This window comes from Tamandua tetradactyla, chromosome 8 (assembly GCF_023851605.1).
Source record: "Tamandua tetradactyla isolate mTamTet1 chromosome 8, mTamTet1.pri, whole genome shotgun sequence".
NCBI lineage: Eukaryota > Metazoa > Chordata > Mammalia > Pilosa > Myrmecophagidae > Tamandua > Tamandua tetradactyla.
In genome coordinates, this window is record NC_135334.1 from 66,678,751 (window position 1) to 66,704,991 (window position 26,241).

At 37.9% G+C, this 26,241-nt stretch overlaps 1 protein-coding gene across 2 annotated transcripts in view; it reads left to right on the plus strand.

The window, feature by feature from the left end:
- Nucleotides 1–4,920: 4,920 nt before the first annotated feature.
- The window catches only part of INTS4 (integrator complex subunit 4), a 209,721-nt gene continuing 188,400 nt past the window's right edge, over nt 4,921–26,241 (plus strand). Inside the window, exons 1-3 of one of the 2 annotated variants that reach the window (XM_077113471.1) lie at nt 4,938–5,091; nt 8,753–8,947; nt 10,100–10,135. In XM_077113471.1, the coding sequence (XP_076969586.1) occupies nt 5,038–5,091; nt 8,753–8,947; nt 10,100–10,135 (285 nt within the window). In that variant the 5' untranslated portion in view covers nt 4,938–5,037. Of the gene's footprint in view, nt 5,092–8,752; nt 8,948–10,099; nt 10,136–26,241 lie in introns of both variants that reach the window. The other variant, XM_077113469.1, reaches the window with a different exon arrangement.

The following is a 26,241-nucleotide window of genomic DNA, read 5'->3' on the forward strand; positions in this document are numbered from 1 at the left end:
GGGATGTTTTTGTTCCAATGCCAGCTTGGTTCAAACCCTCTCCTTAATTTGATTTCTATTTCTCCTCCCTTTCTTCCACATACACTTCACTCCTAAACTGAACTGAATTTCCTTTGGTTTTCTGAATGTACCAAACTTCTTCCTGCAGCCACATATCTAACAATGATAATAGTGGATATCCACTGCTAAGATACATATTTAACATGCCTGAAATCAGAATGCATCTTAAAATTGCTGGTGGCCAGTTGCTCATGTGCAAACTGGGACATAGCGGTTCACGCTGCCATCACTACATCTGAGCTCTGTGCATTTTTGGTTCTGTGTGGTCTTTAATTGTCACAAATTACCTTTATAGAGATTATCCTATAATTTGGCATTGGAGCAAAAGGCTTGGAAACACAGCAGAATAACATATGATGTAAATCTATGTAAGTAAGTTTAATAGAGCCCTTTCAGTGAGTGTTTATAAATCTAAGTAATAAAAAACATTTGATTTTTTTTTTTTTTTGCATGGGCAGGCACCAGGAATCAAACCTGGTTCTCCAGCACGGCAGGTGAGAATTCTGCCTGCTGAGCCATTGTGGCCTACCCGAAACCCTTGATTTTTAAAAACTTTTTATTGTTTAATATAACATATATACAAAGAAAAGAAAGGAAATGAAATGATTTTCAATCTTTCAATTTCTTCTTTTTGTTCATTCCTTGCCTTCTTTATATCCTCCCTCAATTCACTGATTTGGTTTTTGATGAGGTTTTCCATGTCTGTTTGTATATTCTGAATTAATTGTTTCAGCTCCTGTATGTCATTTGAATTGTTGGTTTGTTCCTTTGACTGGGCCATATCTTCAATTTTCCTAGTGTAATTTGTTATTTTTTGCTGGTGTCTAGGCATTTAATTACCTTAATTAGTTTATTCTGGAGATTGCTTTCACTTCTTTTACCTAGGATTTTCTTGCTGGATGAATTTGTTGTCTATCTGTTCTTTGACATTCAGTTCAGCTTAATCTGGACCTCTAGCTTAAGTTTTGTTTAACAGAGGAGAATTTTTCAGTTCTTGTTTTCTTGATTCTTGCCCTGCTTGTATGGTGCCTTTTTCCCCCCACACTTAGGAAGGAAACTTAGGTATTATAGACCCCAGCCGGATTTTCCCAAACCAAACTGGCCTCCTATCAGGAGGGAAGACTCATCTGTGTCGGTTTTCCCTGAGGGTGAGACCCAGCAGGTTCAAAGATTTTCCTGTGAAGTCTCTGGACTCTGTTTTTCTTATACTGCCCAGTATGTGGCACCGGTCTACCTGCAGATCCCACCAACGTAAGATGATGCTGTACCTTTAACTTTGGCAGACTCTCCCTGCTGGCGGAGTGGTAGAGACAGAGGAGGGGTTGTAGGCTGGTTTTAATGGCTTCAAATTAACAAGCCCTGGTATCTAAATTCCTTGAGGGAGGGATTCCACCTGAGTTGGGCTTCACCCCTCCCCTGGGGAAGATACAGTCTTCAGACAAGCCCTCAAATGAGCTTGTTTCTGCCTATGCCTGGGGCAGTTGCAGCCTGAGAAGCCCTGCCGCTGTATCCAAAGGCAGCCAAGCCTCCATAGAGACACAGCCACAAAAACCTCTGTTTCCTTCCTTTTTTTTTTTTGCTTTTTCCGTCAGCCCTGCCCCCTTGGTGCTGGGGCAAAAATGAGTGACCTCTGCTTTGACCAGGTTCACTGGAGCTGGGAGCCTATTTTTAGTAGTCAGAATTTGTTAATTAATTCCACAATTGGTGTTTGGTTGGGCTCAGCCTCTGCTGCTGGTAAAGTCTCTTTCCTTTCCCCTCTGGGAAGCAGCCTGTGGGGGTGGGTCGCCAGCCGCTGTGGCTTGGCGAACTCACGGTTCTGGGGGTCTTGCAGCCAGTCCAGCTGGTCCAGACTGGGGTATGCTGTGTGTCCGGTCACTGACGTGGCCCCAGGAGCTGTTCTCTGAAGTGATTTTCAAAGTACACTTCAACAAGTAGTTACAGAAGAGATTTCAGAGTTTATTATGGGTCGCCATTTCACTATTACAGACTTTTCCTTCTAGTTGCTCCAAAACACTGGAGGCTAGGAGAAATATATATATATATATACATACATATATGTATATTTTGTGAGTGTGAAAAATAACATATAGACAAAACAATAAATTTCAAAGCACATCACAACAATTAGTTGTAGAACAGATTTCAGAGTTTGGTACGGGTTACAGTTTTAAGTTGTTAACTTCTAGGTGTTCTAAGATATTGGAGACTAAAAGAAATATAATTCAGCAATCATACTGGTTTGATAAATCCTACCTTCTTTATATAACTCTACCATCACCTTTGACCTTTCTTCCACTCTTTAGGGTTATTTGGCCTATTGCCCATTCTAACTTTCTCTTGTTAGAAGTGGCTGTCAATAATATGGGATAGGGGGATGGAACTAGTTGATGCTCTGGAGAAGCTGGCCCCTCTGCATTTCAGTGCTTATCTGGTTCGGGGACCCATCTGAAAATTTTAGGTTTTTGGAAAGTTACTGTAGGGCATGGAAGCTTTGTAGAATTTATATGGTGCCCTAGGCATTCTTTAGGATTGGCAGGAATGGTTTGGTTGGGGGTTGGCAAGTTATGGTAGGTAGCAATGTCTAACCGAAGCTTGCGTATGAGCAACCTTCAGAGTAGCCTCTCTACTCTATTTGAACTCTCTCAGCCACTTATACCTTATTTGTTACACTTTTCCCCCTTTTAGTCAGGATGGTATTGTTGATCCCAGGCCATCAGGGAAGCTTTCATCCCTGGATGTCATGTCCTGTCTAGGTGGGGAGGGCAATGATTTCACTTGCACTGTTGGGCTTAGAGAGAGTGAGGCCACATCTGAGCAACAAAAGAAGTCCTCCAGGAATAACTCTTAGGCATACCTATAGGTAGGCTAGCTTCTCTGCTATATATAGAAGCTTCATAAGAGTAAGCCTCAAGACCAAAGGTATAGCCTACTGATTTGGGTGTCCCTAATTTTTCATACAGTATCAGGGGTTTCCCTGGTGGTAAAGTTTAATAGTTCCATATTTTTCCTCCCATTCCTCAAGGACTTTGCCAATACTTTTTTGATTATCTGCTTAACATCCTCTGGGATGTAGTCAGGCATTACATTAAGCTATATAGGATTAAAGGCCCTCATTCTTTTTCTGAAGAAACTCTTGATTTTAATTTCAGCATTTTTTCTTATTGCATTACATAAAATAATTGTTTTATATTTGCCAGCAGCTTAAATATGATTGAGCATGGTAATGACAATGATAATAGCAGCTAACATTTATTGAGGGAAATTTTCCTAACTGCTTTTCATTTCACTTGATGCTTTTGTATTTGCTACAGTCTGTCTTTGCTGTTTGGATGTCTTTCTCACTGGAAAACTAAATCATTTACAGACAGATTTAAAACAATCTCCTTGTGGGGGTACCATGAGGAAGTCCATTTTTGAGCCACATTCCTCTATTACCCAGCACGCTTCCTGTGCCAGTTTGAATCTGTTCAACCGTACCCCAGAAAAGCCAAGTTCTTTAATCCTCATTCAGTATTGCTGGGTCAGAGCTTATTGATTATCCGTGGAGATAATACCCACCCATTTGTGGGTAGTAACTTTGATTAGATGGTTTCCATGGTGATGTGTCTCCACGCATTCAAGGTGGGGTTTGCTTACTACAGCCCTTTAAAAGGGAACCATTTTGGAAAAAAGCTTTAGAACCCAGGCAGCCAGAGACCTTTAGAGATGAAGAAGGAAAATGCCCCTAGGGGCACTTCATGAAACAAAAAGCTTGGAGAGAATGCTAGCAGACTTTGCCATGTTCACCATGTGCCTTTCCAATTGAGAGAGAAACCCGGAACTTCATTGGCCCTCTTGAACCAAGGTATCTTTCCATGGATGCCTTAGATTGGACATTTTTACTGCAAACTTGCAACTGAAAAAATTCCCCTTTTAAAAAGTCGTTCCATTTTAGGTATATTGCTGCATTCTGGCAGCTTTTAAACTAGTACACTTCCCTTGCACTGTAATGATCAATTTGAATATCTTTCTCCCTTAACAGTCTTTGAGGATAAAGAGTATCTTTTATGCACTTTTGGGTCCTCTCTACCACAGTGTTCTACTTTTTTCTAATTATCTTACATTAATTCTTTTTTGAAGAACAATGAACAGCTAACTTTTCATGTAGGATGCAAAGCTTGACCTTGAATTAACATTATTAAACGTGAACTCCATTTCACGATCTGCAGAACGTTTCCACATATTTCACTTTATTGTCCCTACATCTTTGTTAGGGTAGGTATTATTAGTGCATTGGGCATTTATGCAACGTTGAGACCACGGAGGTCACTTGTTTATCAAGTCCTGGTGTGAAGCCTTGGCCTCAGGGATTTTTTTCCCACTCTATTGCAGCTATCAGAGGTGGGATTGATTCCTTAAAATTTGGACAGTTTTGAACAACTGGAGTGAGGAAGCAGGAAGAAGTATTCCAGAACAGGGCAGGTGTGTCTCACGGGTTGAACGAAGGAAGACTTCGGGGAAGCCACAAACAGCAAAGGATGATGGGAATGTCAGGTAGGCCTTCTTCCGCTATTTTGCGATTTAAAATTCCTACGCAGCTCCAAGTTTTACCTCTGGCTCAGGATCGCCTCGCCATTTTCTCTTTAGTCTCTATTTCCTCCCTCTCTTTGCTCTGCTGGGCGCCAGTCTCCCACCACTACTACAGCAGCATCAAACCCGCGAAACACCAAGTGGCTTCTCCACACTTCTCCACCTTCCGCCAGAGGCCCCACCCTCGCCGCGCTACGCCGTGGTTTTCGTTCGCCCGGCGCAAGAGGCACAGGCAGCCAAAACTGAATGCACAGAGGCGGAGCAGCCGAGTAGCAGGAAGCGGCCTCTTATTCCCGGAACCCCGTTGGTTTGTGGGATAGCGGTGGGTTCCTCCCGCCTTGGCAGGTTTTCTGTGTTCCTTCACCCCGCCTCCCGCAGGGACTACGCAAGCTGACCCCGTGGGCAATCATGGCGGCGCACCTTAAGAAGCGAGTGTACGAGGAATTCACTAAAGTGGTTCAGGTAAGCGCCCCTAGGAAAGGTCGCCGCACAGGTCCGGAACGGGAAAGTCATCCCGGCCTCTGCCACTTTGCCGAAACAGACGGCAACAGCGTGAGTTGAGTGCCGAGGGAATGATCAGCTCCCACATTACGGAAAGTATTAGTTTCTTACTACTGTCTGTTAGTGTTTTCTACTACTGTCTATTAGTATTGCAAACCAATATGGGTAGTCTGATACTTTTTTTTTTTAATTTTTAGGAAGAAATAAGTAGTGCTTTTCAGCTTACTAAACTTGCCTTATTTGTTATGACATTTTGTTCTATCATACAGTCTTGCTAGTTCAGGTTACATATCGTCCTCTTTTTACAGATGTGGACATTTAGGGTTCGAGGACGCGACGAATTAGTAACATAGCCCCTCCCAAATCCCGTTCCCAGAAAAGTCATCCAGGGACGATGTGGCTATCTGCAAGGCTCTCAGGGACTGGAAGAGGGGTCTGTGGAGTTCGTTTAGACCCACAGGTGAAAGCAGGCGAGGATCACAGTCTTCATAACAATGGAACTCTCGGTTCTTGGAATAGCTTTGCCTTAGACGGGAGAGTGATCCCTTCCTCTGTTGTAGTTAAGAACAGAGGGGCTGAGGCCCTGCAAGAGAGCCCTCAGTGATTCTCCATGTGTCTTCACATGCCTCTCAGTAGAGGCTGATGGCAAATCATCCTTAGTTACTACTTCTCAAACTTGAGTGTGTATAGCAATGACTTGGAGATCTTGTTTTTTTCTTAAGGTAGTATTGTGAGATATATATTCACATACCATATAATCATCCAAAGTGTACAATTAGTGGTTCACAGTATCATTATATAGCTGTGCATTCATCATCACAATCGAGTTTTGAACATTTTTATTACTCAAAAAAAATAAAATAAAAATAAGAGTGAAAATAAAAGTAAAAAAGAATACCCCAAATATCCCATATCCCCATTCCCCCCATTATTTATTTATTCTTTATCTTATTTTTTTACTCAATTGTTCCTATACTGAATAAAGGGATTGTCAGTAACAAGGTTTTCACAATCACACAGTCACATCTTAAAAGCTTTATAGTTATACAGTCATCTTTAGGAATCAAGACTATTGGATTACAGTTCACCAGTATTAGGTATTTCCCTCTAGCTACTCCAGTACACCAAAAATCGAAGCTACATATTGCATAAGAATAACCTCCAGAATGACCTCTCAGCTCTATTTGAAATCTCTCTGCTACTGAAAGTTTATTTTTGTTTAATCTCTCTTCTCCCTTTTGGTCAAGAAGACATTCTCACTACCTTGATGCCAGTGCCAGACTCATCCCTTGGAGTCATCTCCCACATTACCAGGGAGATTTACACCCTTGGGAGTCATGTCCCATGTAGTGGGGAGGGCAGTGAGTTCATCTGCAGAATCGATTTAGAGAGAGCGAGAGGCCACATCTGAGCAACGAAAGATGTTTTCTGTGGGTGACTCTTAGGCATAATCATAAGTAGGCTTAGCTTCTCCTTTGTAGGAATAAGTTTCATAAAGGCAAGCCCAAGATTGAGAGCCTGGCCCATCAAATTGGCAGTCCCCAGTGCTTGCAAAAATATCAGGTCTTCCCCGGGTGGGGAAGTTGAATATTTCCACCTTTTCCCTCAATCCCTCAAGGAGATGTTCTGTCCAGATTACTCTGGGATGTATCTAACAGCACACTAACTGTACAAACCAAGAAGGTCTTACTCCCTATTCAAGATTCCTTGTAATTATGGTGTTTGAATAAGCTGACCATACAAGTTAAATTAGATAGTGTGCTACTGAAAATATAAATTTGTACCAAATAAACATCTCTTCCTTTGGTGTCACAGAGAGGCTGAAGTTTTAATAGCACTCTGTTAAAGAGTTTCATAGCACTCTATTATAGTTATCTACTTATTGCTTGGTACTGTAATTACCAGTGTAGTATCGCCTTACAAGTCTGGGCTCCTTGAGGGCAGAGATAATGCCAGGCTCATTGCTCTGGAGGGACCACAGTGCCTGCCTCACTAAAATATTATTGATGGTTAAATGACAGCAGATTCTGATTTGTCCTCCCCCTTACATAGTTTCTTAGGGAAAAAAAATCTTTCCAAATTTGAACTAACTGCAGCCTAGAAACACTGGATTTGTGTATAATAAAGCAGGAATGGGTAAGGATTTTAGGGGAAGAGCTTATTTCTTCACTTCAGTCTGCATGAGTGGTTACTGTAGGGAAGAAATGATATCTTAGTGCTTCTGTTCTTACTCTGCTGTGAAGATGAGGGAGAACAGATATGTATCTAGCACATATTAATTGTACAATAAAGTCGTTATAATTTAGACTGTCAAATATCCCAATTATATAGGTATTGGCATTCCCTTTTAGGGAAGGAGAAGGCTTTTCCCACCTTTTAAATGGTTATTGAGTCCAAATTCCCCTGGTCATTCCAAAGTGCTCCTTTTTTTTTTTTTTTAATCATACTATAGTATAATAGTCCTTATCTCTGTAGCAGTGTGATTTTTTTAAGGAGGTGATTGCTCAGGACCTTAGAATAATTTATTAGAATTAATGAAAATTACTGATTACAACTTTTATGTTATCCTAGGATTTTTGTATATACCTACTCCACAGGGCGTGATTTATGCTCTGGAGTGATAGTTCCCTTTTACATGAACTTTCTCACATTCGTTGTATGTAATGACTGCATCTACAGTGTTTCTAATTATGTACCATCCTTAGGAAAATTGAGAAAATAGTTACTCAAATAATTTTCTGTGTTTTGAGATTTATATGAGAAGCCCTGATTGAGAAGGGCTGGTGGTAGATATCATCATTCCTGTGTTACAGATGCGAAGACTGAGACCCATGACTTACTTAGAACAGAGCATAGTTGGAACTCAAACATAACCCTTAATTCCAAATAAATTTTTCATTCAGTAAACATTTGGTCAGTGGCTGCAGTTTGTCAGGTATATAGCAGTGTTTTTCTTTCTTTTTTTTTTTTTTGCATGGGCAGGCACCGGGAATCAAACCTGGGTCTCTGGCATGGCAGGTGAGAACTCTGCCTGTTGAGCCACTGTGGCCCGACCTATAGCAGTGTTTTTCTGTATGTGTGCATGCTTTTAACTGACCATCTATTTCTCATAGAGGCAGAAAATTTTGGTGAAAATAGTCATCTGGAGTAGGGAAAGGATTTTTTTCCCCAGTATCTGCTATAGACAGATTCCATCAGTGTTAGGAGGAAAGCTGAGCCTGATGGGTACTTCAGCACAATTTCAGAGAATGTACTTTTAGAATTAATAATACTTATTTTCCAACAAAGAGGGAATAGATCCTTTGTATGACCTCTAAACCTAAAGCTACAATCCTGAAAGATAGGTAGAACAACATGTTGCAGTACCTACTTTAACAGAGAAAGAAACTGAGAATTGTAGAAATTAAATGACTTGTCCAGTCACAGGATATAGCAGAAGACATAAGGAACTCATAGCCTTGTCTTCCATCCAGTGCTCTTTTTCTAATTCATAACACTGCTTTTTCCTAAACACATTATTTAGTTTAAGGAAAATTATTTCTATCAAATGGGCAAGGTTTAATTGGCAGACTCTGTGTTTTCAGTTAGGCCTTTATGCCTTATCTTCCCTACCCCCTTGCAGCAACAACAGGAGGAAATCACTACTAAGAAACTCCGACTGACAAAACCAAGTAAATCTGCAGCACTCCACATAGATTTGTGTAAAGCTGCTTCCCCAGCAGATGCATTGCAGTATCTACTCCAGTTTGCCAGGAAGCCTGTTGAGGCAGAAAGTGTGGAGGGAGTAGTCAGGATTCTTCTGGAACATTATTATAAGGTAAGGAAATCTCAAGGACTAGATGGGGGTATGTATAAGAGTTGTATTGCATCTGCAGAATGGGTTAATACAACAAAATGAATAAACTTAGTAAGTATTTACTGAGTGTCTTTGATATGTTAGGCACTGTGGATACAGAGGTAAGGAAGAAGACGCAGATCTTGTTCTTAGAAGTATGGTCTCCTTGATGGAGACAGACATGTAAATGATAAACTGCATTATACTGCTGTGGGTACATCATACTGCTTTGAGGGCAATATGTAAAGAGTACAGTAATGCACAAAAGAGGAGTTAACATCAACCATGACCCTTCCATAACTGGATGAACCCCTGGAAAGTAGTGCTCTTGTCATAGCTGTTGTTACTGCCCTAAATCAGGCTTTTTTATATCTAATTTCTGTAGCCCTCTTTTTTCTTTTTTAAAATATTTTTTAGCAAAATGGCATTTTATTTCTTTGTGTATTTTAATGGGTTAGCTAAACTAGTTAAGCATGGTTATATATAGGAAATATGTAAACAGAAAATGAAATTCACAAAATGTGTTTATTTTTCAGTTTATGTAAGTGAGATATGAAGTAAGAGAAAAAATCATTTTCAAATATTGAATTACAGATTAAGGAAAAATTTTGAACTTTAATATGAAAAATTCAAGCTTACAGAAAGAGAATATGGTCTAATGAACTCCCAAATACTCATCCATTAGACTTAATAGTTAATATTTTAAGTTTGCTCCATTTGTTTTCCTGAAGTTTAAAGTGTCATATTATTTTCCCCTAAATAGTTCAATAAATATCTCTAAAAAAAAGAACTTTGTTGTTTAACATAATCATATCTAACAAAGCTAAATAATTCCTTAATATCATCTAATAAATAATCTATATTCAGATTTTTCTAGTTCATAAAAATAACTTATTTTTAAATTGAGTTAAGATTCATGTAATATAAAATTAACCATTTTTAAGGGTACAGTTCAGTGACAGTACATTCTGGCCTTATAGAAAGAGTTAAGAAAGTATTCTCTTCTGCTTTATTATTTGGAAGATTTGAGAAGGATTGGTGTTAATTCTTTAAATGTTTGTGGAATTTAACAGTGAAGACTTCCAGTCCTGGACTTTTCCTTATTGGGCGATTTTTTTTTTTTTGCATGGGCAGACACCAGGAATTGAACCCAAGTCTCTAGCATGGCAGGTGAGAATTCTGCCACTGAGCCCCATTGCACTGTCCTTTATTGGGAGATTTTTAATTACTAATTTATTCTCTTTACTGATATAGAACTGTTGAGATTTTCTGTTTGTCTTTGTATCAGATTAGATCATTGTATGTTTCTAGGAATTTCCCATTTCATTGAGGTTTTCTAATTTTTTGACGTGTATTTGTTCTTAGTATCCTCTTATAATCCTTTTAATTTCTGTAAGATTGGAAGTAATGTCCCCACTTTCAGTCCTAATTTTAGTTACTTGTGTTCCTCTCTGTTTTTGTTTGTCAGTCTGACTAAAGGTTTGTTAATTTTATTCATCTTTTTAAAAAACAGTTTTTGGTTTTGTTGACTCTATTGCATTTCTCTTCTCTGTTTCATTTATTGCTGCTCTAATCTCTAATTTTACTATTTCTTTCTTTCTACTTTAGGTTTAGTTTGCTCTTTTTGTTCTGGTTTCTTTAGGTGGGAACTAGGTTATTGACTTGTAATATTTCTTATTTAATGTAGGTGCATATAGCTAAAAATTTCCTTCTGAGCATTGCCGTTACTATATCACATAAATTTTGGTATATTGTGTTTTCATTTTCATTTGTCTGAAGATACTTCCTAATTTCCCTTGTGATTTCTTTTTTGACCCAATGGTTGTTTTCCAGTGTGTTGTTTAATTTCCCTATATTTGTAAATTTTCTAGACCTCCTGTTATCATTGGTCGGAAGGATAACACTTAAAGAGATGTCAGCCCACTCCAATCCAACAAAAGTATGATTGGATACTTTTTGGATACACAATTTTAAAAATTGGATACACAATTTTAAAAAAATTTAATTAATTTTTAAAATTAATTGAAAAAATTTTAAAATATAACAATAAACAAATGCATACATTCTTAACTTTTGATCATTCCATTCTACATATATAATCAGTAATTCACGATAACATCACATAATTGCATATTCATCATCATGATAATTTCTTAGAACACTTGCATCTATTCAGTAAAAGAAACACAATGAAAACAGAAAAAAATTCATACATACCTTACACCTTACCCCTCCCTTTCATTGATCACTAGCATTTCAATCTAAATTTATTTTAACATTTGTTCCCCCTATTTATTTTTATTCCATATATTTTACTCATCTGTTGACAAGGTAGATAAAAGCATCAGACACAAGGTTTTCACAATCACACAGTCACATTGTGAAAGCTGTATCATTATTCAATCATCATCAAGAAACATGGCTACTGGAACACTGCTCTACATTTTCAGGCAGTTCCCTCCAGCCTCTCCATTACATCTTGAATAACAAGGTGATAGCTACTTAATTCGTGAGAATAACCTCCAGGATAACCTCTCAACTCTGTTTGGAATCTCTCAGCCATTGCCACTTTGTCTGATTTCACTCTTCCCCCTTTTGGTCGAGAAGGTTTTCTCAATTCCTTGATGCTGAGTCTCAACTCATTCTAGGGTTTTTCTCAGTCCCTTAATGTCAAATCTTAGCTCCTTCTAGAGGATGACCCTTGGGAGTCATGTCCCACATAGACAGGGGGAGAGTGGTGAATTTGGTTGTTGTGTTGGCTGGAGAGAGACCACATCTGAGCAACAAAAGAGGTTCTCTTGGGGGGTGACTCTTAGGCCTAATTTTAAGTAGGCTTGACCTATCCTTTGTGGGGTTAAGTTTCATATGAACAGACCCCAAGACTGGAGGCTCAGCCTATAGCTTTGCTTGTCCACACTGGTTGTGAGAATATCAAGAATTCAACTTGGGGAAGTTGAATTTTCCCCCGTTCTCACCATTCCTTGAAGGGGACTTTGCAAATACTTTTCCACTCACTGATCAAATCACTCTGGGATTTATCAGGCCATCACTCTGGACAAACCAACAAATCTCATGTCCTACTCAAGGTTCCAAGTATTTATGGTGTTCAACTAAGCTGTCAACATAAGTTATATTAGGAAGTGCACTACTAGTCAAAATATAAATTTTGTACCAAATATTTTTTGCTTAAGTCTCACACATAAGTTGAAATTTTAAAATATTAATTACCATCTATTTTCAGCACCCTGCAGTAATGACATTCCTTTGTTCTTCCTCATGCAAAAACACTTTTAAAATTTTTATATTTAATCACTATCATTATACACTCTAGGCATTCCTAGATTATACCATCTCAGTCTTTATCGTCTATCTTTCTTTCTGGTTTCATTTGTGCCCCCAGCCCTCCTCCCTCTATCATTCTCACATTCAGCTTCATTCAGTGTTTTAACATAATTGTATTATAGTTAGATAGTATTGTGCTGTCCATTTCTGAGTTTTTATATTCAGTCCTGTTGCACAATCTGTATCCCTTCAGCTCCAATTACCCAATATCTTACCCTTTTTCTATCTCCTGATGGTCTCTGTTACCAACAAAATTCTCCAAGTTTATTCACTAATGTCAGTTCATATCAGTGAGACCATACAGTATTTGTCCTTTTGTTTTTGGCTAATCTCACTCAGCATAATGTCCTTAAGGTCTATCCATGTTGTTACATACTTCATAACTTTATTCTGTCTTACAGCTGCATAATATTCCATCGTATGTATATGCCACAGTTTGTTTAGCCACCCGTCTGTTGTTGGACATTTTGGCTGTTTCCATCTCTTGGTACTTGTAAATAATGCTGCTATAAACATTGGTGTGCAAGTGTCCGTACGTGTCCTTGTCCTCATGTTCTTTGAATGGAGACAGCATATAGATGGGTCCTGTTTTTTAATCCATTCTGCCAGTCTATGTCTTTTGATTGGGGAGTTTAATCCATTAACATTCAGTGTTATTACTGCATGGGTAGTACTTTCTTCTACCATTTTGCCTTTTGGATTTTATATGTCATGTCTAATTTTCCTTCTTTTTACCTTTACTCGTAGTCTTCCTTTCTACACTCTTCTCCACACCTCTCTCTTCTGTCTTTTTTTTTTTTTTTTTTAAGGATATACATGATTTCGTTTATATAAAATTCTAGAAAATACAAACTTAATCTATGGGAACAGAAAGCAGATCGATGACAAAGAAGCATGAGGAAACTTGGGGGTGATGGAAAATTTCATTCTTTTGATTGTGGTGATGATTTCACATGTGGATGCATTTATGAAAACTTATCAAGTTGTATACTTCATATATAGTTTTCCAGTGTCCATCACGCCCCAACAAAGCTGTTTAAAAATACAAATGAATTAAATAAAATTACATTTTCAAATAAAATAAATATTTCATTTTATTTTCTTCCTTGTGACACAAGGAAAATGCAAACATGCAGGAAATTCAGACAGGCCTGAAATGAAAAATACATAAACGCTCATAGTTTCGCCATCCAACAATGGACCGTTCAGCCTTTACTGCTCCTTTCTTTATCTCCGTAACTCTTTCTTTCATTTTTTTTTTTTTTTACTAATAAAGCTACTGTTATTTATTTATTTATTTTTAAATTTATTAGTTAAAAAATTAAGAAACAAAATAAAACATCAACATACATAATCAGTAATTCACAATATCATCACTTAGTTGCATATTCATCATTTCTTAGAACATTTGCATTGATTCAGAAAAAGAAACAAAAAGACAATAGAAAAAGAAAGAAAACGAACACAGGAAAGAGAAAAAAAGAGATTATACCTACCATACCCCTTACCCCTCGCTTTCATTGATCGCTAGCATTTCAAACTAAATTTATTTTAGCATTTGTTCCCCATATTATTTATTTTTATTCCATATGTTCTACTCGTTTGTTGACAAGGTAGATAAAAGGAGCATCAGACACAAGGATTTCACAATCACACAGTCACAGTGTGACAGCCGTATCATTATTCTTTTGTTTTTTTATTCCTCATTTAATTAAGGTGAAAATCTTATAAAACTATAGAATCTTAGCCAACTTTAACCACAACCAATAAAATTCGCTTCCAACAAGACTTCTTTCTATATCCATCCATGGTTTTTTTCAATTTTTCATTTTTTTAAACCTAACACACAAACACGAACGGTCTTACCATGTGATCATTCCATCCTTGGTACATAATCAGTAACTCACAACATCATCACATAGCCGTACAGTCATCACCATGATCACCTCTCAGAACATTTGCATCAATCCAGAAAAAGAAATAAAAAGAAAGCAGGAAGAAATGCATACATACCATACCCCTTACTCCTCCCCCCCACCGATCACGAGCATTTCAATCTACTAAATTCACTTTAATATTTGTTTCCTGATTATTCATTTATTTTCAATCCACATGTTTCACTCGTCTGTCCACAAAGTAGACACAAGGAGCATCAGACACAAGGCCCCACAGTCACACAGTCATCCGTCCGTTTCGTCCTATACATTCCTGTTTCTCATTCTGCAACAATCAGTTATTTTACTTTAGGGGGAAAAAGTACTTTTTTTTCCTTAACAAAAACGCTTCCTGCATACTTTACATATTTAAGTTACTGAAGAAAAGATCTCGAAATGAATCTTCAAGCCAACATCCGACAAAACACAATTCTTCTTGTTTGTTTGCTTGTTCTGTGAAAAATCACATATATACAAAAAAGCAATAAATTCCAAAGCACAGCCCAACAATGAGTTGGGCAGAACAGATTTCAGAGTTTGGTATGGGTTACAATGTCACAATTTTAGGTTATTTCGTCTGGCTGCTCTCAGATACTGGAGAATAAAAGAAATCAATGTTCACTATTCAACAGTCATACTCATTTGTTAAATCCTATCTTCTCTGTATAACTCTCCCTTCTCCTTTCTTTAGGGGTATCTGAACTATGTCCTTTCTAAATTTTTCACATTGGAAGGGGCTGTCGATGATATGGGATAGGGGTATGGGACTAGTTAATATTCTGGAGAGGCTGGGCCCTCTGGGTTTCCGGATTTATCTGGTCTCTTTCTTTTAATATTATTTAACAGATATTTTTTTTTACAAGTTGGTGTCATAGCAAAAGTCTGCCCATCTTGTTTTGTAACATACCTTTTCCCCCCTCTTGTTTGTGAGAAAACATATTTGGAAACCATAGATCTGGTAATGGTTTAATATCCAAAATATGTAAAGAACTTCTACAACTTAACAACCAAAAGACAGACAAGCCAATTTAAAAATGGGCCAAGGTTCAGTAGCCATGTGTTTCTTGAAGATGACTGTATAATGATATAGCTTTCACAATGTGACTGTGTGATTGCGAAAACCCTGCGTCTGACGCTCCCTCTATCCACCTCGTCAATAGGCGAGTAAAACATATGGATCAAAAATAAACAAACAATGGGGGAACAAATGTTCAAATAAATTCAGTAGCTTGAAATGCTAGCGATCAATGAAAGGGAGGGGCAAGGGGCATGGCATGCATGAATTTCTTTTCTGTTTTCTTTCTATTTCTTTCTCTGAATTGATGCAAATGTTCTAAGAAATGATCATGATGCTGAATATACAACTATGTGATGATATTGTGAGCTGCCGACCATATATGTAGAATGGAGTGATCACATGATAAGAATGTCTGCGCTTGTTGTTATGTTTAAAAAAAATTTTTTTAATTAATGAAAGAAAAAAATTGGCCAAGAATTTGAATGGACACTCCTCCAAAGAAGATACTCAAATGGCCAATATGAAAAGATGCTCAACATCATTAGCCATTAGGGAAATGCGAATTAAAACTACAGTGAAATTCCACATCACATCCACTAGGGTGGTTACTACTTAAAAAACTGAAACTAGTAAGTGTTGACGAGGACAGAGAGAACCAAGCAGGCTTGTACATGTTGGGAATGTAAAATGGTGCAGTCACCATGGGAAAGATTTTTTTTTTTTATTATTTTTTTTTTATTAATTAAAAAAAGAATTAACAAAACAATTAGAAATCATTCCAATCTACATGTACAATCCGTAATTCTTAATAACATCACATAGTTGCATATTCATCATTTCTTAGTACATTTGCATCAATTTAGAAAAAGAAATAAAAAGACAACAGAATAAGAATTAAAACAATAATAGAAAGAAAAAAAAACAAAAAAAACAAAAACAAAAAACCTATACCTCACATGCTGCTTCATTCAGTGTTTTAATATAATTGCATTACAATTGGGTAGTATTGTGCTGTCCATTTCTGAGTTTTTATATCCAGTCCCGTTGTACAGTCTGTATCCCTTCATCTCCAATTATCCCTTCTCTTTTTTTTCTTTTTTTTTTTCTTTTTTTTTTTATTAATTAAAAAAAGAATTAACAAAACAATTAGAAATCATTCCAATCTACATGTACAATCAGTAATTCTTAATAACATCACATAGTTGCATATTCATCATTTCTTAGTACATTTGCATCGATTTAGAAAAAGAAATAAAAAGACAACAGAATAAGAATTAAAACAATAATAGAAAGAAAAAAAACAAAAAAAAACAAAAACAAAAAACCTATACCTCACATGCAGCTTCATTCAGTGTTTTAACATAATTGCATTACAATTGGGTAGTATTGTGCTGTCCATTTCTGAGTTTTTATATCCAGTCCCGTTGTACAGTCTGTATCCCTTCATCTCCAATTATCCCTTCTCTTTTTTTTTTTTTTTTTTAATTAACGGAAAAAAAAGAAATTAACCCAACATTTAGAGATCATACCATTCTACACATGCAATCATTAATTCTTAACATCATCACATAGATGCATGATCATCATTTCTTAGTACATTTGCATTGGTTTAGAAGAACTAGCAACATAACCGAAAAAGATATAGAATGTTAATATAGAGAAAAAAATAAAAGTAATAATAGTAAAATCAAAACAAAACAACACAAAACAAAACAAAAACCTATAGCTCAGATGCAGCTTCATACAGTGTTTTAACATGATTACTTTACAATTAGGTATTATTGTGCTGTCCATTTTTGAGTTTTTGTATCTAGTCCTGTTGCACAGTCTGTATCCCTTCAGCTTCAATTACCCATTGTCTTACCCTGTTTCTAACTCCTGCTGAACTCTGTTACCAATGACATATTTCTAGTTTATTCTCGAATGTCCGTTCACATCAGTGGGACCATACAGTATTTGTCCTTTAGTTTTTGGCTGGATTCACTCAGCATAATATTCTCTAGGTCCATCCATGTTATTACATGGTTCATAAGTTTATCTTGTCTTAAAGCTGAATCCATTCTGCCATTCTATGTCTTTTGATTGGGAAATTCAGTCCATTAACTTTTAGTGTTATTACTGTTTGGATAATATTTTCCTCTACCATTTTGGCTTTTGTATTATATATATCATATCTGATTTTCCTTCTTTCTACACTTTACTCCATACCTCTCTCTTCTGTCTTTTCGTATCTGACTCTAGTGCTCCCTTTAGTATTTCTTGCAGAGCTGGTCTCTTGGTCACAAATTCTCTCAGTGACTTTTTGTCTATAAATGTTTTAATTTCTCCTTCATTTTTGAAGGACAATTTTGCTGGATATAGGAGTCTTGGTTGGCAGTTTTTCTCTTTTAGTGATTTAAATATATCATCCCACTGTCTTCTAGCTTCCATGGTTTCTGCTGAGAAATCTACACATAGTCTTATTGGGTTTCCCTTGTATGTGACAGATTGTTTTTCTCTTGCTGCTTTCAAGATCCTCTCTTTCTCTTTGACCTCGGACATTCTAACTAGTAAATGTCTTGGAGAACGCCTATTTGGGTCTATTCTCTTTGGGGTGCGCTGCACTTCTTGGATCTGTATATTTAGGTCTTTCATAAGAGTTGGGAAATTTTCAGTGATAATTTCTTCCATTAGTTTTTCTCCTCCTTTTCCCTTCTCTTCTCCTTCTGGGACACCCACAACACGTATATTTGTGCGCTTCATATTGTCATTCAGTTCCCTGATTCCCTGCTCAAGTTTTTCCATTCTTTTCCATATAGTTTCTGTTTCTTTTTGGAATTCAGTTGTTCCATCCTCCAGTTCACTAATTGTAGCTTCTGTCTCTTTAGATCTACCATTGTAGGTATCCATTGTTTTTTCCATTTTTTCTTCTTTGTCCTTCACTCCCACAAGTTCTGTGATTTGTTTTTTCAGATTTTCTATTTCTTCTTTTTGTTCAGCCCATATCTTCGTCATGTCCTCCCTCAATTTATTGATTTGGTTTTTGAAGAGTTTTTCCATTTCTGTTCGTATATTCAGCATTAGTTGTCTCAGCTCCTGTATCTCATTTGAACTATTGGTTTGTTCCTTTGATTGGGCCATATCTTCAATTTTCCGAGCGTCATCCATTATTTTCTGCTTGTGTCTGGGCATTTGATCAGATCTCCCTGGGTGTGGGACCCAGCTGGTTGAAAGGTTTTTCTGTGGAATCTCTGGGCTCTGTTTTTCTTTTCCTGCCCAGTAGGTGGCGCTCGTGGCGGTCGTTTGTCTGCGGGGCAGTCGGCCCGGGAAACCGCGCATGGAGGCGGGGGTCGCTGGCCGTGGCTTGGGGGAGTGCCGGTCCAAATTGCCCAGCTGGCCCGAGACGCCAAGCGTGACGGGAGGGCCCCGCTATCCAATGTTCCCAGTCAGACCGGGGAGCCACGTGCGTGGAGGGGACCCCAGACGCCAGCCACCCCAGCCGGGAAAACGTGCACCCCTCGGGTATCTCACAGCAGTGGATTCTCCCTACCCGTTCAGCCGTTCCAGAATGGGGTACGCTGTCTTTTTTGGTCTCTGTCGTGACTCCGGGAGCTGTTTTGTATTGTTTCTGTTTCTTTAGTTGCTTTTCTGGAGGAGGAACTAAGACCCGCGCGTCTTACTAAGCCGCCATCTTCTCCGGAAGTCTCTTCTGTCTTTTTGTATCTGTCTCCAGTGCTCCCTTTAGTATTTCTTGCAGAGCTGATCTCTTGGTCACAAATTCTCTCAGTGATCTTTTGTCTGAAAATATTTTAATTTCCCCCTCATTTTTGAAGGACAATTTTGCTGGTTATAGAATTCTTGGTTGGCAGTTTTGCTCTTTTAATAATTTAAGTATATCATCCCACTGTCTTCTCGCCTCCATGGTTTCTGCTGAGAAATGTACCCATAGTCTTATTGGGCTTCCCTTCCATGTGATGGATTGCTTTTCTCTTGCTGCTTTCAAGATTCTCTCCTTCTCTTTGACCTCTGACATTGTGATTAGTAAATGTATTGGAGTACATGTATTTGTATCTAGTCTCTTTGGAGTACGCTGCACTTTTTGGATCTGTAATTTTAAGTATTTCATAAGAGTTGGGAAATTTTTAAGTGATAATTTCCTCCATAGTTTTTCTCCTCCTTTTCCCTTCTCTTCTCCTTCTGGGACACCCACAACACATATATTTGTGTGCTTCGTATTACCATTGAATTCCCTGAGTCCCTGCTCATAGTTTTCCAATTTTTCCCTATATTTTCTTTTTCTCTTTGGATTTCAGATGTTCCATCCTGCAGTTCACTAATCCTATCTTCTGCCTATCGAAATCTACCATTGTAGGTTTCCGTTTTTTTCATCTCTTCTACTGTGCCTTTCATTCCCATAAGTTCTGTGATTTTTCAGACTTTAGATTTCTTCTTTTTGTTCATTCCTTGCCTTCTTTATATCTTCCCTCAATTCACTGATTTGGTTTTTGATGAGGTTTTCCATGTCTGTTCATATATTCTGAATTAATTGTTTCAGCTCCTGTATTCATTTGAATTGTTGGTTTGTTCCTTTGACTGGGCCATATCTTCAATTTTCCTGGTGTGATTTGTTATTTTTTGCTGCCTCTAGGCATTTAATTACCTTAATTAGTTTATTCTGGAGATTGCTTTTGCTTCTTTTACCTAGGATTTTCTTGCTGGATGAATTTGTTGTCTATCTGTTCTTTGACATTCAGTTCAGCTTTATCTGGACCTCTAGCTTAGGTATTGTTTAACACAGGAGAATTTTTCAGTTCTTGTTTTCTTGATTCTTGCCCTGCCTGTATGGTGCCTTTCCATCCCCCCCCCCACCTTAGGAGGGTATACTTAGGTATTATAGACGCCAGCCAGATTTTCCCAGACCAAACTGGCCTCCTGTCAGGAAGAAAGAGTCACCTGCATTGTTTTTCCCAGCAGGTTGAAAGACTTTCCTGTAAAGTCTCTGTGCTCTGTTTTTCTTATACTGCCCAGTATGTGGTGCTTGTCTGCCTGCAGGTCCCACCAACGTAAGATGATGCTGTACCTTTAACTTTGGCAGACTCTCCCTGCTGGCGGAGTGGTAGAGACAGAGGAGGGGTTGTAGGCTGGTTTTAATGGCTTCAAATTACCAAGCCCTGGTGTCTGAATTCCTTGAGAGAGGGATTCTACCTGAGTTGGGCTTCACTTCTCCCCTGGGGAAGTCACAGGCTTCAGACAAGCCCCGAAACGAGTTTGTTTTGCCTATGCCTGGGGCAGTTGCAGCCTGAGAAGCCCTGCCACTGTATCCAAAGGCAGTCAAGCCTTTGTAGAAACACAGCCACAAAAAACCTGTTTCCTTTTTTTTTCCTTTTGCTTTTTCTGTCAGCCCTGCCCCCTTGGTGCCAGGGCAAAAATGAGCGACCTCTGCTTTGACAAGGTTCACCTGAGCTGGGGGCCTATTTTTAGTAGTCAGAATTTGTTAAATAATTCCACGATTGGTGTTTGGTTGGGCTCAGCCTCTGCTGCTGGTAAAGTCTCTTTCCTTTCCCCTCTGGGAAACAGCTTGTGGTGGAGGGACACCGGCCACTGTGGCTTGGGGAACTCATGGTTCTGGGAGGGCTGGTAGCTGGTCCAGCAGGTCCAGACTGGGGTGTGCTGTGTGTTTGGTCACTGACGTGGCCCCAGGAGCTGTTTTGTACTGTTTCTGGTTATTTAGTAGTTGTTCAGGAGGACAAACTAAAATGCGCACATTGCTAAACCGTGCACATTGCTAAACCACCATCTTGACCCGAAAGAGCTCTTTTTACTTTCTTGATGAAGTTCTTTGATGCGCAAAAGTGTTCAATTTTGAGGAGTTCCCATTCATTTCTTTCTTTCTTCGATGTTCTTGCTTTGGGTATAAGGTCTATAAATCCACCTCTAAGTAAAAGATTTATAAGATATTTTCCTACATTTTCGTCTAACAGTTTTATGGTCTTAGATCTAATGTTTCGGTCTTTGATCCATTTTGAGTTAACTTTTTTTCTCTCTTTTTTATTTATTAATTAAAAAAAATTTAACAAACCAAATAAAACATTAATATACATAATCAGTAATTCACAATATCATCACTTAGTTGCAGTCATCATTTCTTAGAAGATTTGCATTAATTCAGATAAAGAAATAAAAAGACAATAGAAAAAGAAATAAAATGAACACAGGAAAGAAAAAGATTATATCTACCATACCCCTTACCCCTCGCTTTCATTGATCACAGCATTTCAAATTAAATTTATTTTAGCATTTGCTCCCCCTATTATTTATTTTTATTCCATATGTTCTACTCCTTTGTTGACAAGGTAGATAAAAGGAGCATCAGACACAAGGTTTTCACAATCACACAGTCACATTGTGACAGCTGTAGCATTGTTCAATCATCCTCAAGAAACATGGCTACTGGAACACAGCTCTACATTTTCAGGCAGTTCCCTCCAGCCTCTCCATTACATCTTGACTAACAAGGTGATGTCTGTTTAATGCATAAGAATAACCTCCAGGATAACCTTTCAACTCTGGAATCTCTCAGCCATTGCCACTTTGTCTCATTTCCCTCTTCCCCCTTTTGGTTGAGAAGGTTTTCTCAATCCCTTGATGCAAAGTCTCAGCTGATTCTAGGGTTTTTCTCAATCCCGTGATGCTGAGTCTCGGCTCATTCTAGGATCTCTGTCCCACGTTGCCAGGAAGGTCCACACCTCTGGGAGTCATGTCCCATGTAGACGGGGAGGGTGGTGAGATTGCTTGTTGTGTTGGCTGGTGGGAGAGGCCACATCTGAGCAACACAAGAGGCTCTCTTGGGGGTGACTCTTAGGCCTAAATTTTAATTAGACTTAACCTATCCTTTGCAGGGTTAAGTTTCATGAGAACAAACCCAAGACTGGGGGCTCAGCCTATAGCTTTGGTTGTCCACACTGCTTGTGAGAATATCAAGAATTCAACTTGGGGAAGTTGAATTTCTCCCTGTTCTCACCAATCCCCGAAGGGGGCTTTGCAAATACTTTTCCCCTCACTGATTGATTCACTCTGGGATTCATCGGGGCATCACTCTGGACAAAGAAACAAAATCTCATGTCCTACCTGAGATTCCAAGTACTTATGGCATTCAATCAAACTATACATAAGTTATATTAGGAAATGCACTAGTCAAAATATAAATTTTGTACCAAATAAACAGTTTTTGCTTTAGTCTCACACACAAAGTGACACTTTAAAATATTAATTACCATCTGTTTTCAGCACCTTGCAATAGTGACATTCCTTTGTTCTTCCTCATGCAAAAACATTTTTCAAATTTATACATTTAGTCACTATTATTATACACTCTAGGCATTCCTAGATTATACCATCTCAATCTTTTACATCTATCTTTCCTTCTGATTTCATTTATGCCTCCAGGTCTCCTCCCTCTATCATTCTCACATGCAGCTTCATTCAGTGTTTTAACATAATTGTATTACAGTTATGTAGTATTGTGCTGTCCATTTCTGAGTTTTTATATTCAGTCTTGTTGCACAATCTGTATCCCTTCAGCTCCAATTACCCAATATGTTACCCTATTTCTGTCTCCTGATGGCCTCTTGTTACCAGCGAAATATTCCAAGTTTATTCACTAATGTCAGTTCATATCAGTGAGACCGTACAGTATTTGTCCCTTTGTTTTTGGCTAATCTCACTCAGCATAATGTCCTTAATGTCCATCTATGTTGTTAAATACTTCATAACTTTATTCTGTCTTACAGCTGCGTAATATTACATTGTATGTATATGCCACAGTTTGTTTAGCCACTCGTCTGTTGATGGACATTTTGGCTGTTTCCATCTCTTGGTAATTGTAAATAATGCTGCTCTAAACGTTGGTGTGCAAATGTCTGTTTGTGTTTTTGCCCTTATGTCCTCTGAGTAGATACCTAGCAGTGGTATTGCTGGGTCATATGGCAATTCCATATTCAGCTTTTTGAGGAACCGCCAAACTGCCTTCCACAGTGGTTGCACCATTTGACATTCCCACCAACAGTGAATAAGTGTGCCTCTTTCTCCACATCCTCTCCAGCACTTGTCATTTTCTGTTTTGTTGATAATGGCCATTCTGGTGGGTGTGAGATGATATCTCATTGTGGTTTTGATTTGCATTGCTCTGATGGCCAGGGAAGTTGAGCATCTCTTCATGTGCCTTTTGGCCATTTGTATTTCCTCTTCTGAGAAGTGTCTGTTCAAGTCTTTTGCCCATTTTGTAACTGGATTGGGTGTCTTCTTGTTGTTGAGTTGAACAATCTCTTTATAAATTCTGGATACTAGACCTTTATCTGATATGTCATTTCCAAATATTGTCTCCCATTGTGTAGGCTGTCTTTCTACTTTCTTGATGAAGTTCTTTGATGCGCAAAAGTGTTTAATTTTGAGGAGTTCCCATTTATTTATGTATTTCTTCATTACTCTTGCTTTAGGTGTAAGGTCTATAAAACCGCCTCCAATTATAAGATTTATTTATAAATGGTTCCCTACGTTTTCCTCTAACTGTTTTATGGTCTTAGACCTGATGTTTAGATCTTTGATCCATTTTGAGTTAACTTTTGTATAGGGTATGAGATATGGGTCTTCTTTCATTCTTTTGCATATGGATATCCAGTTCTCTAGGCACCATTTATTGAAGAGACTGTTCTGTCCCAGGTGAGTTGGCTTGACTGCCTTATCAAAGATCAAATGTCCATAGATGAGAGAGTCTATATCTGAACACTTTGTTCGATTCTATTGGTTGATATATCTATCTTTATGCCAGTACCATGCTGTTTTGATTGCTGTAGCTTCATAATACGCCTTAAAGGCAGGCTGCATGAGGCCGCTGACTTCATTTTTCCTTCCAGGATACTTTTAGCAATTTGGGGCACCCTGCCCTTCCAGATAAATTTGTTTGTTGGTTTTTCTATTTCTGAAAAGTAAGTTTTTGGGATTTTAATTGGTAGTGTATTGAATCTGTAAATGAATTACATCTTAACTATGTTTAATCTTCCAATCCATGAACACAGTGTGCCTTTTCATCTATTTAGTTTTTCTGTGATTTCTTTTAACAGTTTCTTATAATTTTCTTCGTATAGGTCTTTTGCCACTTTAGTTAAATTTATTCCTAAATATTTTATTCTTTTGGTTGTAATTGTAAATGGAAGTTTTTTCTTGATTATTCATTACTAGTGTATAGAAACACTACAGATTTTTGAGTGTTAATCTTGTAACCTGCCACTTTGCTGTACTCATTTACTAGCTCTAGTAGTTTTGCTGTGGATTTTTTTGGGTTTTCAACATATACTATCCTATCATCTGTAAAGTGTGAGAGTTTTATTTCTTACTTTCCTTCCCCCTTTTGGTCAAGAAGGTTTTCTCAATCCCTTGATACTGAGTCTTAGCTCATTCTTGGGGTTTTCTCAGTCCCTTGATGCTGTGTCTCAGTTTATTCTAGGATTTCTGTGCCACGTTGACAGGAAGGGCCACACCCCTGGGAGTCATGTCCCATGTGGATGGGGAGGGGGGTGAGTTTGCTTATTGTGTTGGCTGGAGAGAGAGACCAAATCTGATCAACAAAAGAAGTTCTCTTGGGGGTGACTCTGGCCTAATTTTAAGTAGGCTTGACCTGTCCTTTATGGGGTTATGTTTCATATGAACAAACCCCCAGATAGGGGGCTTCTGACTGGCACAGTTTGAAAGATATTTTAGTCATACAGGGAAGACACAGAACAAGGTGTCAGTTTAAGATATGAGCGTGGGTTCACCAAAGCCAGCAGGTTCCAATCTGTAGCTGAGCAGGGACGTGTTCTATGTGCTACACCACCTGTCTCTGTTCTTTTTGTGCTGTAGTGGAGGAACCCTGCTCCCTCCCCACCAGAGACAAATGTACCCCTGGGGTGTGAGCTGCATGTCATAAAACATGTCCACCAAAATCAGACTGTCTCCAGTGAATATTTATATTTCCTCAGGATAGTAGGCGAAGCAATGCACTGACAGTTTCCTTATCTACTAGGGGATTATTTTTTATCCTGCCAGGCTAACACACCTAATCCTGAGCACAATATGTATTTGTGGATTGCAGGAAAAGGCGGCAGGACACATTAGGATTGTTCCCTATCACAGTTATTGATTTGTAACTTTATTCCATTGTGGTCCAAGAAGATATTTTGTATGATTTCATTATGTTTAAATTTATTAGGATTTGATTTGTGAGTTATCGTGTCGGCTCATAGAAAATGTTCCATGTGTACTTGATTAGAATGAGTATCCTGCTCTTGTTGGGTGAAGTTTTTTATATGTGTCCATTAGGTGTTATGTTTAATAGTATTTTTTTCTTTTCTTATTGAGCTTCTATTCAGTTGTTCTATCAATTATTGATAGTAGTGTATTGAAATCTCAGACTGTTATTATAGAACCCTATTTCTGACTTCAGTTTTGTCACTTTTTGCTTTATGTTTTTGAGCTGTCTTGTGAGGTGCATATATTATCATTATATCTTCTTGCTGGATTGAATCTTTTATCAATATATCCTTTGTCTTTTGTAATCTTTTTTTTTTTAAATCTATTTTGTCTGACAAAAATATATTCACTCGGCTTTCTTTTCTTATTGTTTGTGTGGAATATCTTTTTCTATCCTTTTACTTTTGTCCTCTTTATCTTTGTATCTAAAATGAGGTTTTTGTAAACATCATGTAGATAGATCTTAGTTTTGCATCCAATCTACAAATCTGTGCCTTTTAATAAGCTAGTTTAATCCATTGATATGTAAAGTAATAACTGTGAAGGAAATACTTACTTCTACTATGTAACTATTTTTTTCGTATATTTTGCATAGTTTTTGTTGTTCCTTGTACTCCATTCCTGCCTTTTTTTAATTTTGTTCTTCTTTTATAGTGTACCATTTTAATTTTCTTTCCTTTTCTGTTTTTTTTAGTTACTTTCTTAGTAATTACCTT